The sequence below is a fragment of the Gracilinanus agilis genome, chromosome 4, assembly GCF_016433145.1.
Source record: "Gracilinanus agilis isolate LMUSP501 chromosome 4, AgileGrace, whole genome shotgun sequence".
Lineage (NCBI taxonomy): Eukaryota > Metazoa > Chordata > Mammalia > Didelphimorphia > Didelphidae > Gracilinanus > Gracilinanus agilis.
Genome location: NC_058133.1, coordinates 114,818,812 through 114,837,090, shown reverse-complemented (window position 1 = coordinate 114,837,090; position 18,279 = coordinate 114,818,812). Strand labels below are relative to the sequence as shown.

The window sequence follows — 18,279 nt, the reverse complement described above, 5'->3', positions numbered from 1 at the left end:
TGTCCCTCAACTGGGGAATGGCTAAACAAAATGTGGTTTCTGATGGTGATGGAATACTATGCTGTAATGCGTGATGAACTGGAGGATTTCTTTTTTTTTTTAATTAATATTTATTTGTGTTTATTTAAATACTGTAACATATCATACATATCTAAATATTTATATATAATCAATTTGATTCCTGTGTGTAGACATGATGCATAATGTTAATCTCATTTTACAAATAGAGAAACTGAGGCTTACAGAGAGTAAGTGCCTTACTCACAATCACCTTGGTATTAGGAGGCAGAGGTAGGATTTGAACCCAGTTATTTTGGCTCTAGAGGCATTGCTCTTTCCATTATACTACTGATAACTCACACCAAGTCAGCAAAGGCTCAGAATTTAGGGTTCCATCATGGTCAACAAGCATTTTCAAAGTGCTTACTGTGTTCCAGGCACTATGCTAAGATACAGAGAGAGGTTAAAAACAGCCCCTGCCTTCAAGGAGCTCTTGTTATGTTACTTTTTCTCCCAACTACATTGAGTCCACCCAAGGGGGGTTCACTTGATCTCTTCCCTCAGGACTCACTTCTCTGTCTCTTCTCATCCCGTCTGCAGCCTGCGACTGTGACTTCCGGGGGACGGAGGGTCCCGGCTGTGACAAAGCCACAGGTCGATGCTTATGTCGCCCAGGCTTTGTTGGTCCCCGCTGCGACCAGTGCCAGAGAGGTTTCTGTGACAATTATCCTGTCTGTGTGGCCTGCCATCCCTGCTTCGAGAAATACGATCGGAACCTTCGAGAGGAAGCCTTTCGTCTTAGGGCCCTGGTCAACACCACGGCTGGGCTCCGGCCAGGCTCTAGCCAAGGGGCGCACGGACTGGGCCCTCAGATTGCGGAGGCAGAAAACAGCATCCGACAGATCCAGGCAATTCTCAGAACGCCGTCGGTCACAGAGCAAGAGATAACTGAGGTGGCAAATGCCATCTTCTCTATCAGGTATTCTCTCCCTCATTCTTTCTCCTACTCAGTTGAAATTCAACAAAAAGATATACAATAAAAGGCAAGCAAGTAGTTCTTGGTTGGGCATCCAGTGGAGAACCAGGGAATGTGAAGGAATCTTTATGAATTTGGAGGATATTTTTAGTGGTGAAATATTATCTATTTGTTGTACAATGTCCTGGGCTGTCCCTTGGGTCACGAGAAGAAGAGGACAAGGAGACATCAGCGTTAGCAGGCGCATGTGGGTGGGAGAAGCAACAAGACTCAGTGAGTCTTCATGTTCCTTTTTGACTCCTTGAGAATGAAAAAAGGCTGTTAAATCTTCCAGTTGTTATTATTTGTCTGTTTTCGACGAGGACCAATGATATCACAAGAGTGATTTTTAGACTGGTGTTGTGAGTTGGATTTAAGTGTCTGCTTCCCCAGAAATGTTGTAAGCTCTGTTTCCCAAGCTCTACTTCAACAAATTTGTAGTTAAACACATTCTCTGCCAGGAAAAAACTAAATCATTACAAATTTACCAGTAGGTGAAACACAAGCATCCAGAAGCTGGCCACAGTCCAGGTGTAGGTGTTGGGAAGAAGAAGAAAAATGTATGTCTAGTTCTGGAGATTCTAGAGAACATGGCGGAGACCATGAAATATATTTAAGAAGCTTGAGAGCTATCCAGTTAGACTTTGGACAGATTTTTTTGTATATCCACTGTTTCTCTGACTTAATAATAATTTACATTTAAATAAAGTTTCCCAGGCTCTTTTCTCAAGACAAGACTATGGATTAAGGAGTACAACTTATGGATCTACTCTTTCTTTTGTAAATAAACATCTTGACTTAATCTAAAATGATTGAGAATGTAGAAAGAGAGAAAAGAAGGTTTAATTTAGATGCCTGAAGTTCTGCATGCAAGCATTAGTTTATATGTATAGGAGACTACAATAGGACGGCCAGGGGTATAGTGAGTGCAGTGAGTGCCATGCCAAGAGTCAGGAAGACTCATCTTTCTGAGTTCAAATTTGGTCTTGGGCAACTTTCTAGCTGTGTAACCCTGGGCAAGTCACTTAACCTTGCTTGCCTCAGTTTCCTCATCTTTAAAATGAGTGGATAAGGAAATGATAAACCACTTCAGTATCTTCACCAAGAAAACCCAAATTAAGGTCACAAAGTCAGATACAACTGACCAACAACAAGGAGACTACAGGGTAGGGAAGGGCTTCTTTCCAGACTTGGTCCAGTCTTTTCTTTGGCTAAAGAGTGGAAGGCTTAAGACAGACCAAGTCTTTAAGATGGCAGAGAAGAAGCATCTGGGACAGCCATCGCCTTTGAGACAAGTAGAATCATGAACCGTTTCCCAAGGGGAACTGTGGATTTGTTGGTTTCCCAGAGGAAGATCTTAGAATAAGTTATCTAAAAATATTTTTTTTGTTTGGCTTTAGAATGAGCAACACACTCCATGCCCCCATTTAGCCTTCTGTTTGCTGCAGGTGATGCTAAAATTAGTTTGCTTTCTTTGAACCCACACAGACTGACAATTGGAGAAAGTGGCTTACATGTGTGATGAGAGAGAAGGCAGCCCAGTATATAATACTCTTGTGGTCACTTGCTAATTCCAGGACCATGGACAGATCTTTCACCTGGGGGCCTCAGTTTTCTCTTGTAAAGGGAAGAGTTAGCATTAGATGACCTTTAGAGAAAGGCCTCTTTACTTTTGGACCACATACCCTCCCTCTCTAATCTAATTCCCCCACCAAGGATTGATTTCAGGGGTCTGTGAACTTGGATGGGAAAAAAATTTATGTTCTAATTTTAACATAACTTGTTTCCTTAGTGATCTTATATATTTTATGCATTTAAAAACATTATTCTGTGAAGGGGTACATAGACAGATTATTAAAGGGGCCCATGATACAAGAAAGGTTAAGAACTCCTATGATCTTAGTTTCCTCATCCACAAAATGGGAATAATATAATTTTTCCTGTTTAAGTTACAGGATTCTTGTGAGGCTCAAATGAGGTAACCTATGTAAAAATGTGAGCATTTGGTACCATAAAGCATATATGTACAAATATGTAAATGTGGGCAGCTAGGAGGGACAGTGGATAGCATGTCAGGTTTTGAGTCAGGAAGACTCATGTTCGTCTGTTCAAATTTAGCCTCAGAAGCCTACTAGCTGGGTGACCCCAGGCAAGCCACTTAATCCTGTTTACCTTACTTTCCTCATCTGTAAAATGGGCTCAAAAAGGAATGGTAAACCACTCCAGGGTCTTTGCTAAGAAAAGTCCAGTTTAAATCATGAAGAACTGGACATGACTGAAATGACCAAATAGTAATAGGAAAGTAACTTGTTCATTATCATACTGGAAGTATGTGACCAAGCAGAGATTTGTGCCCATGTTTCCTGACTTCAGTCTAGTTCTCTGTTCACTACATCATAGCTACTATGTTGAAGAATAATGAGATAAAAGATTGGATGGGTAAGGTTGGACCATTTGTTGGAAAGCCTTGCATTTGGGACAGGCTGCCTCCAGAAGTAATTTCCCATCACCAGAGGTCTTCAGGCACTGGCTGGATGATTCCTTGTCAAGGGAGTTGTAAGTTCAGGTGTAGGTTGAGCTAGATGCCTTTAGAGAAGCAGTGAAGTTGCTGAGAGAGAGAGTGTTGGGGAACACCTACAAATAGGAGATGGGAGGAAAGAATGGAGTTATTTCATGAGAGAGAGAAGAAGCAACTGAAAAAGTAGGAGGACAAACGGAAGAGGGCAGTATCCCAGAAACCAATATAATAATTATATTAATAACAACTAATATTTCTATAGTGCCTACTTATGTACTAGGCGCTGTGCTAAGTGCTTTATAATTATTGTCTGTTTGGTCCTCACAACAACCTGGGAAGTAGGTGCTGTTATTATCCCTATTTTATAGATGAAGTAACTGATACAAATAAAAAGCAGTGATTTGTCCAGGGTCACACAATTAGTAGGTGTCGAAAATGGATTTGAATTCAGGTCTTCCTGACTCAAGGCTCAGTACTCTATCCATCCACTATGCCACCTATCTGCCCTGATTTAAAATTGATTGTCTTGTAATAGTCAATTGGTCAACAAACATTCCCTTCATGTTTACTGTGTCCAAAAGCTAGGCTAAGTATTGGACATACAAAGGCAAAAACAATAAAAATGAGATAGAGAGTGAATGTGTTATTTTTACCCACCCCCAACCTATTTCTAGGACCTAGTACTGAGAGTTGCATGAAGTAAATACTTTGACCTGGATTTGCTGAAACATGCTTAGGGAAATCAAGAGACTTATCCGTGAGGAGATCATAGTATCAAATGGAAGAAAGAGGTCACAAAGGCTAACTGGGGATGGCCACTGCTTTAGGAGACACCCTTGCCTCTCCTTTCAGCTCTTGGTTAGCTAGAGTCTGAATTTCTAACCTGTGGACAATACAGATCCTTTGACTTTTCTTTGGCACCTGCCTTCTCTGACTCAATTAAAACTTCATCTTGGGATGGGTGGTGGCTAGCCAGGGCAACAAAGGCAGACAGGAGCTCATTCTGTCCCTCAGTAACAGTTTTTCTCTCCCCACAGGAGAACCCTACAGAGTCTTTGGACAGATCTGCCCTTAGAAGAGGAGACAGATTCCCTTTCAGGAGAGCTGGAGAATCTGGACAGAAGTCTTAAGCTCCTCCTCATCCAATATCAGAACAAGAGAGAGCAGTTTGAGAGAATTAGTAGCACAGATCCTTCAGGTAAGGAAGGATGCACAGTCTACCTCTGGGCATCCTGCACTGCCTTTTTATGTGGCCCAGGATACCATCTCTGCTCCTATCTTCCTCTTCAGTCCCCAAATTCCATAGGTAGCTCATTCTCTTTTTCATCCTACAGGTTCCTTAAGAATGTTAACTTCTGCTTATCAGATGTCTTCCCAAGCTGCTCAACGTATCGCTAGCAGCTCAAACTTGCTACTCCAAGCCAGTGACAGCCGGAGAGAAGCTGAAAGGCTGGAGAGGCAGGTGGAAGGAAGCGGGGGTGCTGGGGGACCACAGCTACAGACCCTGAGGCAACAAATGGCTTCCTTTCCCAATCTGACACCCACCATCAATAAGGTGAGTCTACTGGTTCTTGGAAAGGATTTTAAGCAGTGTATTGCTCATTATCAAGAATCTCCCCCCACCCACTTTGTGCTTTGGACACCCTCACTGCTGACTCAGATTTCTCTTCAGATTCTCCCTATTCTTTGTGCTTTCTCCTTTTCCCCTCAACTATTATAAACCCCTATCCCCTCATATACTCAGTGGTTGCTATGGAGACAAATTTCTGGTCCATTGTTGCCATGGTGATGGACAGCCATTTATTTTCTGGGAGTGGGATGGGTAGTCTTTGAGTGGGTGGGTTTTGGCCAGGGGGATGGGTAGGGGGTCTTATTGATTCTCCCTCTTTCCCATGGCAGATTTGTGGGACCACAAGGCAGGACACCTGTACCCCAGGACAGTGCCAAGGGATTCTGTGTCCCCGAGACAATGGTACAACCTGTGACCCTGATTGTAGGGGCACCCTCCGTCGAGCAGGCAGTGCCTTTAGGACTGCTAAGCAGGTGTCCCAACAGCTCCAGGACTTCAATGCTCAACTCCAGCGAACCAAGCAGATGGTAGGTATGAGTTGTGCAAAAGGGAGAGAGATAGATAGACAAGTGCAAAGATCCAGAGTACATTTTTGAAACCCCTCTAAAGAAGATGAGGCTTATTCTCATCTCTGTCTTAAAGCCAAAGAGGCTCCAAGACTGTAGAATCTTGGATTTGGATGGGACCATCTAGTGTAATGCATAAATGAAGCATGCACTGCCTCAAAACCTACAATTGAAGCCCTCCAGTGATGGCTCCCTGAGACAGCCCATCCTTTTGGGGGGAGAAGCCATAATTATTAGAAAGATATTCCTTTTATGGCGTATAAACCTGCTTCTCTGTAACTACCACCTGGTTATTCCTAGTTCTGCTCTTGGAGGCCCGCCAGAACAAATCTAATTCTTCTACAAAGCAGCTCTTCAAACCCTTGAAAACGATAATCACTTTCCCCCTTCCCTAACTCCTATCAGAGGTCTTTTTCTTCTTTGGGCTAAACACTCCCCATCTCTTTAATCTACCCTTATGTGACATGATTTTAGGTAGCGTTAGAACTTAACATACGAAGGGTCAGAGTTTGGAGGTTTTGTTTTTGGTCTATTGTTCAGTTCTCCTTGGGCACACTAATCTCTTGCAAGACTATAACCACCTGAAAATTCCAAATGCTACTGAGTAGGAGTTAGGAGAGAGGGGACTCCCCAGGTTTTTTTGGAGGGGTACAATGAAAAGGATTGGCAGAGGACCTCTTAAGATGTGAACCCTTATCTCTCTTATCTCCATGGATCTATCATTAGATCAGAGCAGCAGAAGAAGCTGCCACTCAGATCCAGACAGATGCCCAGCTCTTAGAGACCCAGGTGAGCAATAGCCGTTCTCAGATGGAAGAGGATGTCCGACGCACCCGTCTCCTCATCCAGCAGGTCCGGGACTTTCTCACTGGTGAGTACATTCTCCATTCCTTTCCCTTTAGGGGTCTGACCTGAGTAATATTTTTTGCTGATGGATATTAATCAAGAGATAATTGAATTCTGATTTCCCAGTTCTGCTACTAACTTGCTGTGTGACCTTGGGTGCATGAGTCCTTTTGTTCTCTTTGTACCTCAGTTTCCCTGTCTGTAAAACAAGGATGAAAATATCTGCCTCTCAGGGCTATTATGAGGGTTAATTAAGGTGTGGGTACGAAAAGTTAAATGTGCCAGGAAAATGCATCATTCTGTTATTATTGTTATTAGTAGCAATATTTCCTCATCCCTCTGTGGAAATCTTCTTGGCCAGGAGCCCAATTAATACCATCTGGAGGAATAGCATAGCTATTATTTACTTGGTTCTATATAGCATCATTTCAAAGACCCCAAAGCACCTTCCTTTCTGTTACTAATGTCCATAAATGTCACTGGTAAAGAGGGGGAGGCAGGGAGAATTAATTCTCTTTGTATTGTTGTTGTTCAGTCTTTTCAGCCATGTCCGCCTCTTTGTGTGTGAGAGATGAAGAATTCTCTGTCAATCTGATGTGAGATTTCACCTCTTTCTACCTATAAGGTAGCAGGGTGCTTGAGAAGGCAACCCCAGCAGGCCCTGGGCTTTAGTGTTCCCTCCTACACTAGCTATATGACTTTGAGCAAGTCGTAACCTCTGTGAACCTCAGTTTCTTTATCTGTAAAACAGAGAGAAAAATACATATGTAGCTAGCTTCACAAGGTGAGTCGAGGAAAGTACTTTGTAAACATTAAACAACCATATCAATATGAGCAATACTCATTATATTGTTATTGTTGTTAATATTATTTTTGGAATAGTCAGGTGAGCTAACCTAGTGAAGTAGGCTTTAAGAGTCAGGATTCAGCCTTACAGATAAATGAGTCTTTCTTGCCTAGAGTCTAGGAATTCTGATTCCCATCCTAATACAATAGTGGGGAAGGAATATGTCTAGGTTTGGGTAACGTGTGCTTCTTCTTTGGATCCAAGAGCTGACTGACCCTTTGAGAAATATCTTGGGGGGTCCTCACACCTGACCCACACCTGCCTTTCAGACCCCAGCACAGATGCAGCCACCATCCAGGAGATTAGTGAGTCAGTTCTGGCCCTATGGCTGCCCACGGACTCTGCCACCGTCCTTCGGAAGATGAATGAGATCCAGGCCATCGCAGCCAGATTGCCTAATGTGGATTTGGTTCTGTCTCAGACCAAGCAGGATGTTGCTCGAGCTCGGAAGCTCCAGGAGGAGGCAGAACTGGCCAGGTAAGGCTTGACTCTTTCCACTTCTTCCTGTCATTTATGATCTCCCAATTTGATCCAGGAAAATAATGATGTTAGGACCTAGGCTGGGATGTTGGGGAATAATGAGGGGAATGTACAAGATTATATCTTGTTTCCTTCCAGTTCTAAATACTTTAATCCTTTGAAATTTGTAAGCTGCCTGAGTCACTTAATTTCTTACCTCCCAGGGTTGTTGGGATGTAAAAAAAGAGATGATATGTGTAAAATACTTTGTAAACATTAAAGTGCTATATAAATATTGTGATGATGATTGACGAGGATGAGGATGAGGATGAGGAGGAAGAGCCTTTGCCTATTTGGGGCACAGAGGATGGTGAGCATAGCTTTTGCCACAAACTGGGTACCTGGATGGATTGGGGCATTGAATATTCCTAGGCTGGGATACTTCAATGGTGCCTCAAGGACTTTGAGGTCAGTAGCAGGCTTAATGATATCTAGACTTTGTATATACATGTAAATATAACTATTACACTGTATTCCTGGCTGGAAATCGCTTCAAACCCAAACTAAGCACAAACTTCTCAAATGTACCTACCCATATTGACATTTGCCCCATCTCTGTCTGATATCTCTCAGAGTATAACAGAATATCCACACTGGAAAGGGAAATTTGGAATTGTCTGCTTCAAATCTTTATTTTTCAGGGAGAGAAATTGGTGCAAGAGAGATTAAGTAATTTGCCCACGGTCACAGAAGTAGGGAGTAGGAAAGGTGGGATTCAAACCCAGATCTTTGGACTCCTAAGTCAAGCATTCCTTCTACTAATAGTAGATTTTGTTGACTGATCTATGAATGTTAGAGATTTAATTTTTAGTCAGTTTTATATTTTTTCCATCAAATGAGATAAACATATGCTTAGCACTTTGCAAACCTTAAAGCACTATATAAATGTTAGGTATAATTAGCTATTATTGCTATTAATGTTATGGGCCTATGTCCTTCAAAGTCCAAAGTCTAGAATATAGAAAGTTGTGGTCTAAGATGTCTAATTTTTTTAAAGGGTGATAGTTTTAATTTTTTAGTAGTATAATTTTTTTTCTTGAGTGGGGGCACCCAAAAAAGTAAATTAACAGATTTAATTGTCCTAAATTCTTGCTTGATTTGGGGCTGGTAGGATGGGAGCCCACATTCTCCAATTTCTCTCTTCTCTTCTTTTCCCTTTCCTGAACCATAATGCCATTTAAGGAGCCGTGCCATTGCTGTGGAGGGTCAGGTGGAAGATGTGGTGGGGAACTTGCGCCAGGGCACAGTGGCACTTCAGGAGGCAGAGGATACCATGCAAGGCACCAGTCGCTCCCTAGGACTCCTGCAGGACCGGATCACTGAGGTGAATCAATGGCTTCTTCTCCTTCAGCTCCTTCAAATTGGAAAAGTTAGAAAAGTGACCATTGGCTCACAGAGCTACAAAGAAAGGCGATACTATAGAAGACAGGCAGCAAGTCCAGTGCAAATGGGGAGGTTGGCTGCTTTTACAGTGCATTATTCCAGGTCTTTGTGTCTCTGAGGGAAAGGAGAGGAGAGGAATGTGGGGCTAGAGTGCAATTATCTTTGTCTTTGGAACTACCTGAGCAAGTCAGGATCACAGAGATGGAAGGATCTTCAAAGACTAGCTAGTAATACTTGAAGAGAAATCTTTCCCACAACATTCATTGTTTTTTCCCTTTCAATAGTACACATTTATTAAGCACCTACTATGTGCCTACTACCTTCAAAGGTCACCTAATCTCTCCCATGACATTCACTATTTTTTCTTTCAATAGTACACATTTATTAAGCACCTACTATGTGCCAGAGAATTTAGTATTATGGATAAAGATTAAGTCTTGGAATCAAGACGATCCGGGTTCAAATATTGCCTCTGTCACATACTGTGTGACCATGGGCTAGTCTCTTAATCTCTGAGTTCCAGGCAACTCTCTAAGGCAATAGGTTGCTGGCCAAGTGGAAGGAGTTTCCTTACTAGGAATTCCTCCTAACAATGAAATTACAATATTGATTCCTACCCCATCCACTAACTCCCTACCAAAATGTGCCCAATGCTATATCTGGCATTGACAAACTCATACTCGGTCTCTTCTTGAAGACTATTAATGAAAAAGATGCTCATTCTCCTTAAGCCTCATCTTAATAGAAATGTGTGTATGGGGAGCTCCAGGCAAGATCAATGAGGATCTTCTTGTACAATACAGTTTTGTAGCTGTTGAACTGGGGGGAGTATTTTTTGGGACAAGAATGAGGGTGCATATAAGATGTCATGGTAAGTCACAAGCTCTTTTTCTCACTTTTGGACTTTTCCCCCCTTTCTACCTCTCCCTAGGTCCAGCAGGTTCTTGCTCCAACAGAAAGAATGGTGACAGGCATGACGGAGCAGCTGAGTGGCTTTAGGGACCGGATCGAGCAGCTCCGCCTCAAGGTTGGAGAGCAGAGGGCACAGTCTGCCCAAGCCCAGAAGATTGCCCAGGGGGCCAGTGAGCAAGCTCTAAGTGCTCAACAGGTATGAGGAGATAACAGACTCAACTCCAACCACCAGGGACTTGGTTGCATCTCAGTCTAACATTCCTGGTTCCCTCAGGGAAGTCAAGAAACTGGAATTTCTGTTTTATAGGCTGGGAAATCGGAGAGTCCATCTAGGATTATAGAATGAACTGAATAGGAACTTAGAATCTGGCCTAACCTTCCTCATTTTACAGAAAAGGAAATAGTGTTCTAGTGTATTATATATGCCTAAGGGCATATGGTATGGTGGACAGACCACTAGGCTTGGAATCAGGAGGACTCACCTTCTTGAGTTCAAATCCAGCCTTAGATTTTTGATAGCTATACGGAACTGGTAAGTCACTTACCCCTGTTTGCCTCAATTTCCTCATTTTTAAAATTAGTTGAACAAGGAAATGGCAAAGCACTCCAGCATCTTTGCCAAGAAAACTCCAAATGGGGTCATGAAGAGCTGGATATGACTGAAAAATGACTAGATAACAGCAAAGGACATATTGGGTAGAGCTTGAATATCAATCAATAAGCAAATATTATTAAGTTGGTGTTAGGAATATAAATAAGAAACTAAACAGCTCTTGCCCTTATGGAGCTTACATTCTAATGGAGGAGACAATGCATACATTTGCAATTATGTACATAACACATATGAAGTGGATACAAGGCAGCCTTAAAAGGGAAGATGGTAGCTAAGAGCTTCTCAGGGGAGTGGAGAAGGGGTCTTTGAAGAGCTCTTGAGAGTAGGCCTTGAATTGAGAAGAAAGTATTCTTCATAAGGCTATAATTTTAAGAGTTAGTACAAGGGAGTACAGAGAACATTTTAAGCAAGAGAAACAGCCAGGGAAAAGCTATAGAGATGTTAGGAAGAGCAAGTAAATTAGTATGCCTGGAATGTTTTTTGATTGCCAATCTGAGGCTCTGTCTTGCTTTCTCTCAATTCAAACTCTGTTGTTCTCTTAGGCTAGCAAATTAGTTTAGATAGTTGTTGTTGTTCAATTGTTTTTCATTCATATCCAATTCTTCATGACCCCATTTGGGATTTTCTTGGCAAGATACTGGAGTGGTTTGCCATTGCCTTCTTCAGCTCATTTTACAGATGAGGAAACTGAGGTAAACAGAGTTAAGTGACTTGCTGATAAGTATTTGAGACTGGATTTGAACTCAGAAAGATGCTCCAGGTCTAGCACTCTATCCACTGTGCCACCTAGCTGCCCTTTAGATAATTATTCTCAAAATACCAGTTCCACTCTCCATTCTCCTTTGGGACCAAAAGGCATGAAATTGCCGACCTTTGCAGTCCAAAGCTTTTCTGCTAAGGAATTCTGATTCAGGACTCTGATGTGTCCTTCAGAAGCTCCTCATGTAACTTCATTCATTCAGTGTTTATTGGATATTTCTCATAGGCCCAGAACCATGCTAAGTAATGTAAAAGAAACAAAGAAAAGAAGGCTTGTTAGCCTTGGGGATCTTGAAAGCAGAAAAGTGTTTTTATCTGGCCTTCAATGATTTACAGAAGCATTACCAGCCTGAAAGAGAAACAGCGTTAGTCATAGAGTAAGACAAAAGCAGAAATGGCTGGTGAATTGAATCAAACTAAAAAGGCCAAGTTGTATAATCTACTCCCTTCTGTTAGCTCAGAAAAAATACCAGTGAGTAGCTCTTTTGTTTGGTCTTTCATTGCTTTGCACCCCCAACCTTCTTCCTAGCAGGCAGGTCATAGGACCACAGGATTTTAGAGTTAGAAGGAACTTTTGACCATTTCATCTAAGTCCCTCATTTTTTAGATGAGGAAATTCAGGTTTGGGATCATGAAATAACTTGCTCAAGGACCCTGAAGTAGTAGATAGCAGAGACAGGTTTTGAACCCAGACCTTCTGACTTTAAATTCAGTGCTCTCTTCATTTTATTCTACAGTCCACCTTGGTTTGCTCTGTGTAGCAGATCTGCCTTTGTAGAATGGCACAGTTACCAATTTACTACTTACAGTTTCAATTCCCTATGTCTTACTTTCCTCATTTGTAAAATGGGGATAATTGTATCTCTCATGGGCCCATGTAGAGTGGGGCCTGAGGAGACAGACACTCAAGATGTAGATGCAAGCAGAATAAGACTGTTGGTTGTTAATTGATAATCAGCAGGCACAAGTCACGGCCAGAGGATGAAGCCAAAGAAAGGAGCCAAACTATTGCTTTCCTCATGGTGTGAGTAGGGTAGGGCAGGAATCCCTCAGAGAAACATAGCCACTGATCCAGACAGGAAGGACACAGACCTGTGTTCCTGTGGATTTTTGAGTTATAATCAAGAGGGCTTTCTTTGGTGCCAGGGCCTCACCTTCCAGAATGCTCTAATAACCTCTAATGGAGGTGCCAGCCACTGAGTTGAGGTACATACACTAATAATCCTCCCATTGCCTGCCTTGGCAGGCTGATATAAGGAAGATGCTTTGGTGACTGTGAAGTCCCCTAGAAATGTGAGTTATCATTGCCATTCTGGAGGATGCCCCAATCAAATCAACGAGGTGCTGTGTCAAACACAAAAGTGTAAGCAAGGTATGGCTCATGACTTCAAGGGGTTGACAGTCTAGATCCAAGAGGAGACCCCTAATTCTGGACTAGAACTATGCTTCTAGAGTTTAGAATTATAGACTCAGAAGTGGCCATCTAACCTAATTGTATATGAATAGGAATCTCCTCTGCAATGACTCTAACAAATAGTCACCCTCTACTTGAATACTTCTAGTGATGGGATCTTTCATCAGGTAGCCTCTTCCCCTGGGGGCCCAGCTCTGTTGTTATTCAGTTGGCTTTCAGTGGTGTTTGATTCTTTGTGACCCCATTTGGGGTTTTCTTGTCAAAGCTACTGGAGTGGTTTGCCATTTCCTTCTCTAGCTCACTTTATAGAGGAAACCTGGGCAAGCAGGGTTAAGTGACTTGCAACAGGATCATACAGATAATAAATGTCTGAGGTTAGATTTGAACTCAAGAAGAGGAGTCTTCTTGACTCCAAGCCCTGCACTCTATCCACTGTGCTACCAAGCTGCCCTGGAACACCTTTATCAGGGAAAACAAGAAGAATCCAAGTGAAACAACAGGGATTAATGAGATTTTTTTAAGTCCCTGTGGCACCATTAAGAGCTTCACTCTTTAATGTAAGGTTGTAGATGGAGAAGGTGATCATAGTCCAGTATCATTGCAATAAGACTCTTCCTTCTGATCTCCTTTAGGGATTTGAGAGAGTGAAACAAAAATATGCAGAACTGAAGGACCGAATGGGTCAGAGCCCCATGCTGGGGGAGCAAGGGACCCGGATCCTGAATGTCAAGGCTGAGGCTGAAGAGCTCTTTGAGGAGACCATGTCTATGATGGACAGGATGAAAGGTGAGGGTTATTTATTCTCTTCAGGGGAAATCGGGGAAGGAGGATGGAGGGGGGGGTTAGCAGACTCCTCTGTCCCCTCTTTACACACCCCCATCCCCTTTTATTCTCTCTAGCCCTGGTAGACTAATCCCCGTGTCTCTAAAAGAGGCAGAATATCAATCTAGACGTTGCACTTCCAATCCAGAGGCTTCTCTTCTGGAATTAGCAGCACCAAGGATGCTCGATTGAGAAACAAATATTTCCTAAGCACTTACTACATGCAAAGCACTTTGGGGCACAGAAAAGAACATCCCTCCTGGATAGTATCTGATATATACCTTAGGTGATGTGATATATAAATAAGCCTGGTGTTAAGACTACAGGCAATGAAGAGAAATGTGACCCAAATCCCAAGTAATTTACACTAGAGAACTCCACTAACAGATTAGAGCCAGCCTATCTGTGTCTTAGTAGGTTGTTAGCCAGAGCCATGAAAGGGCCAAGTGGTTTGCCCAAGGGTCCACAGCTGGTAATTGCTAGAAGTGGGATTTGAATCCAGAACTTCCTGACTGCAAGCTCAGAATTTTTATCTAATGAACTACCACTTCTTTAATCCCAGTAAGTGTTCTAGAAACTGTATACCTTAATGTTAAAGGGTCACAGAGAGACCCTTTGGGCGGGAATGGTGAGGAAAGGCTTGATTTAGAGAGGTAGAATTTGAGAAGGACATCTAAGGGTAAATTAGATGTCAGGAGGGTATTCTGGGGTGGGAGTGGGAGACAGGGGCAAGGACTGGAGGGTGAGGAAATGAATATTCAGGGCTTTAGATTATGGCAGTCTTAGGAGTTAGAATGCCACATTACCAAGTTGGGATATCATTCTATGGGCAATGAATAATATGGAAATAGGTATAATTGAAAACATTTGTATAACCCAGTAGAAGGGCTTATTGGCTCTGGGAGGGGGTAGAAAGAAAATGAATCCTGTAAACAAGGCAAAATATTTTTAAAAATTAAAAAAAATCATTCTATAGGCAATAGGGAGCCATGGAAAATTTTTTATTTTTAGTAAGGGTAGGCCAGTATGAAAGGAGATTTTTTTTTCAAATACTGTCTGGCAGTCACAAGCTGGATAAATTAAAGGAGGATTAGAGATCCTCATCAATATATTTTTGGTGGTCAAGGAGAAGAGGGTGGAGAGGAAAAGAACAATCTGAGTGTAGAAAAGACTTTTTCTTTATGGGTCGCTGTGACTAAAGTGAAACTGTGAACTTCCAGAAATCATTTCTTCTTTGCCCCTGCCTCTAAGCCCACTTGCCTTGGTGAAGGGGGAAGGTTGAGGGGTATAAGTGGGCTCCATCACCTATTCTTGGATTTTCTTTCCACCCTCAGCTATGGAAGCAGAGCTGCTGCTGGGAAGCCAGGCTATCACCCTGCGCTCCGCAGACCTGACTGGCTTGGAAAAGCATGTGGAGAAGATCCGGGACCACATTAATGAGCGAGTGCTCTACTATGCCACCTGTCAATGATCCCTGCCACCCGCAAGCTCGGGGCCCTGCCTTATTTTGCTTTTCCTTGGAGAGCAGGCTTTTTGCTTTCCAAGAAATAGCCTAGAAGGCCTGGGTCTAGGTGAGCATCTGGTCAGATGATTGGCAGTGGCAGCTGAGAGGAAGTGGACTGGACCACTGTGGCTTTGCCTTGGAAGCCAGCAAGGCTGGCCTTGTGATTAGGGACATCTCAGACAGATACAGGCGGAAGCACTGAATATCGGAACCACTATTGAGGATGGATGGACCATAAGCAGTCACCAGCCCAATAAAAAGCTTTGTTTTGTAAATGAGCCTGTTGCTGACTGTGGAGAGATTTGAAAGTTGTTTATCCTGCCTCAGTCTTTGTTTTTTTGCACCTGCTTCCCTTTTGGCCCTTTGGTTGCATGAATCCTTTTATGAGTGTGTGAAGCAGGAGAGTAGATTGAGTTCAGTCTCCTTGTCCATAGGGACAGATTTGCAAGTCTCTCTCTCTCTCTCTCCTTCCCCCACCGACTGGCTGAATAACCAGCTCCCTTTGAGAGATATGGTGACTTAAAAAAAAGGGGAAGGGGCAATAAATAGATGGTTCAGTGGATTGAGATCCAGGCCTAGAGATGGGAGGTCCTGGGTTCAAAAGTCACCTCAGATACTTTCTAGCTATGTGAGCCTGGACAAGTCACTTAATCCCAATTGCCTAGCCCTTCCCACTCTTCTTCTGCCTTGGGACCAGGACTTAGTATCAATTCCAAGATGGAAGGTAAAAGTTTTTTTGTTTTTTTTTAAAGAACTACAGTAACTTGTCCAGATCCCAAAGAGATCACAAGGAAACAAGTTATTAGAACATTAGGGCCAGAAAGGGTTTTAACAGTAACATGATTAATTCAATTTATCAAGTATTCAGGAACCACCTACTATGTGCTAAGTGCTTTCGATACAAAGACAAAATACTGCCAAATAAACCAATCTCTGTCTTCAAGGAGTTTATATTCCACTGGATGCTTGGGGTCACTGACTCATAGACAGATAAATAGGTGGGACTGAGCACCTAGCCTGGAGTCAGGAAGACCTGAATTCAAATCCAGCCTCAGACACTTCCCAGCTATATAACCCTGGCCAAGTCACATAATCTTGCTTGTCTCTGTTTTTTCATCTGTAAAATGGGTTGGAGAAGGAAATGGCAAACCATTCTTGTATTTGCCAAAGAAAACCCCAAATGGGGTCACAAAGAGTCAGACATAACTGAAGTGACTAATCAAAAAAATGTGATGAAACAGGCTTGGACAAGTGAAAGGGCTAGCCTGGAGAGGGGTATAGTAAAAAACAAAACAAAACAAAACAGCATTGGCCTGGGATTCTGAAGATCTGGGCAATTTTATTGCTTAGGTGACTTTGATTCAGTTTCTTTTTTTAAAAATTAAAAATTTTTTTAATTCAGTTTCTTAATTTGTCAGCAAAAGGAGGTGGCTGGATTAGATGGTATCAAGGGTTCCTTGAAATTCTAAATTTCTCCTACTAAAATGATAGAGTGAGAGCTAGAATCCTGGGTTTCTGGAGTCCTGAAGCAGCATCTTTCCAAGAGCTTTTCTTTCTTATAGTGCAGGGGTCACAGTTGAAACAGTAGATAAGGAAGGCTGACTAGGAATGGTTCTTGCTGCTTCTATCTAGTCCATTCTGACCTCCAGAAAGAGCATGGAGAATGATGAACAGGCTGTGTGGGAAGCCAATGACTCTGGCCCTTCCCTTTGTAAAGGACTGCTGGGGAGTAGCCCTGTGTTAATACTCCCTATAGTCTCCTCCTTGGTTGGGAGTGAGTGGGGATTTGGGGAAGGAATCTGATTGGGATGCCAAGGAGACAGAGACCTGTGTAAAATCTGTGACATCATGGAATGGGCCCCCAGTGGGCTTTGCTTCAAGAAGAATGGAATTCCTTGAGTTGCCAGAGAATCCAGGGAGGCTGTAGAAAGAAACAGTGGAGGCTGGTAAAGAAAATATGTCCATTTTATTGAGCACAACACAGAAAGAGGACTGAAAGAGTAGAAGCCATAACCAAGAGGAAGAATAGGAATTAGAGGAGAAGGAACTTCCAAGGAGAGAGGGGTTAGATCTTTATTGGTCCAAATGAAAAAATAGCTCTCGATTTTATATATTAATGGGGTTGGGGATGGTTGGGAATTGGAAAGGTGATCCCCAAACAGAGGTTAAGTAGAAATTTATCTCAGTTTGGCTTTGGAGCCTGTGATATCACTGAGAGGGGATGGGGAAAGGAAATGGTTCTGAAATAATCCTGGGAGAAGGTTGGCCTGTTCTAGAAATTTGCTAGGGAGACAGGAAGAGCACAGGGAATGAACTGTCAAAACCCAATAAGAACATCCATGCTTGCACGCAGTTTTGTAACAAGGGTGAACAAGAGAATGGAGCTGGCCAGGGTGAAAGCCCAGGAGGTTTGTATTGGGAGCAGGTGAGTGGGAGCAGGGGAACATAAGGCGATAGATGGTCCTTATGGCTTTATCAAAAGGGATGCCATAGCTCAGTCAGCCTGTTCAGCTTTGCACAACACATGGACCTGTGAGAAGAGCAATCTATGTACACTGAACAGAGGGTGATGGGGGCGGGTATGGAGGCTGGGAGTAGAGTGGGGCAATTGCATTAGGGAGATCTGGAAGCCAGAGGATCCTTTCCACCTGCCCCTAGCCTCACCAGAGACCTTCCACTGTGCAGCTTGCTCCTGATGGCCCTGGGCTACTGACCATCCAGCCTGCTGCTTTGTTACCAGAAAATGCCCTGGGACAGGCCCTGCTCTTGTCCTAAGGGCTCTTTAAGCTTGCTCTTCCTTCCTTCCATTTCAGGGTATTTTTCTGGTCTGGAAGTGCAGAGGAGAGTCCCTTATCTTTCCTGCAAAAGAAAATGGAGGAGCATTAGGGGAGGGGAGAAAGAGAGGGGGGGGGCAGGGGCTGTCACCTCCAACATGTTCCCCAGGCTTCCTCTCTATCTTTTTCCTCTCTTGGTTCTCAGCAGTTGATCCTT

At 42.9% G+C, this 18,279-nt stretch overlaps 1 protein-coding gene across 1 annotated transcript in view; it reads left to right on the top strand.

Moving 5' to 3' along the window:
- LAMB3 (laminin subunit beta 3) overlaps positions 1-15,539 on the top strand; it is a 68,844-nt gene extending 53,305 nt beyond the window's left edge. Inside the window, exons 11-20 of the mRNA XM_044674954.1 lie at positions 601-979; positions 4,571-4,731; positions 4,868-5,088; positions 5,433-5,630; positions 6,396-6,540; positions 7,632-7,839; positions 9,064-9,205; positions 10,196-10,372; positions 13,595-13,748; positions 15,119-15,539. Coding sequence (XP_044530889.1) covers positions 601-979; positions 4,571-4,731; positions 4,868-5,088; positions 5,433-5,630; positions 6,396-6,540; positions 7,632-7,839; positions 9,064-9,205; positions 10,196-10,372; positions 13,595-13,748; positions 15,119-15,255 — 1,922 coding nt within the window. The 3' untranslated portion in view covers positions 15,256-15,539. The remainder of the gene's footprint in view (positions 1-600; positions 980-4,570; positions 4,732-4,867; positions 5,089-5,432; positions 5,631-6,395; positions 6,541-7,631; positions 7,840-9,063; positions 9,206-10,195; positions 10,373-13,594; positions 13,749-15,118) is intronic.
- The last annotated feature ends 2,740 nt before the right edge of the window (positions 15,540-18,279 follow it).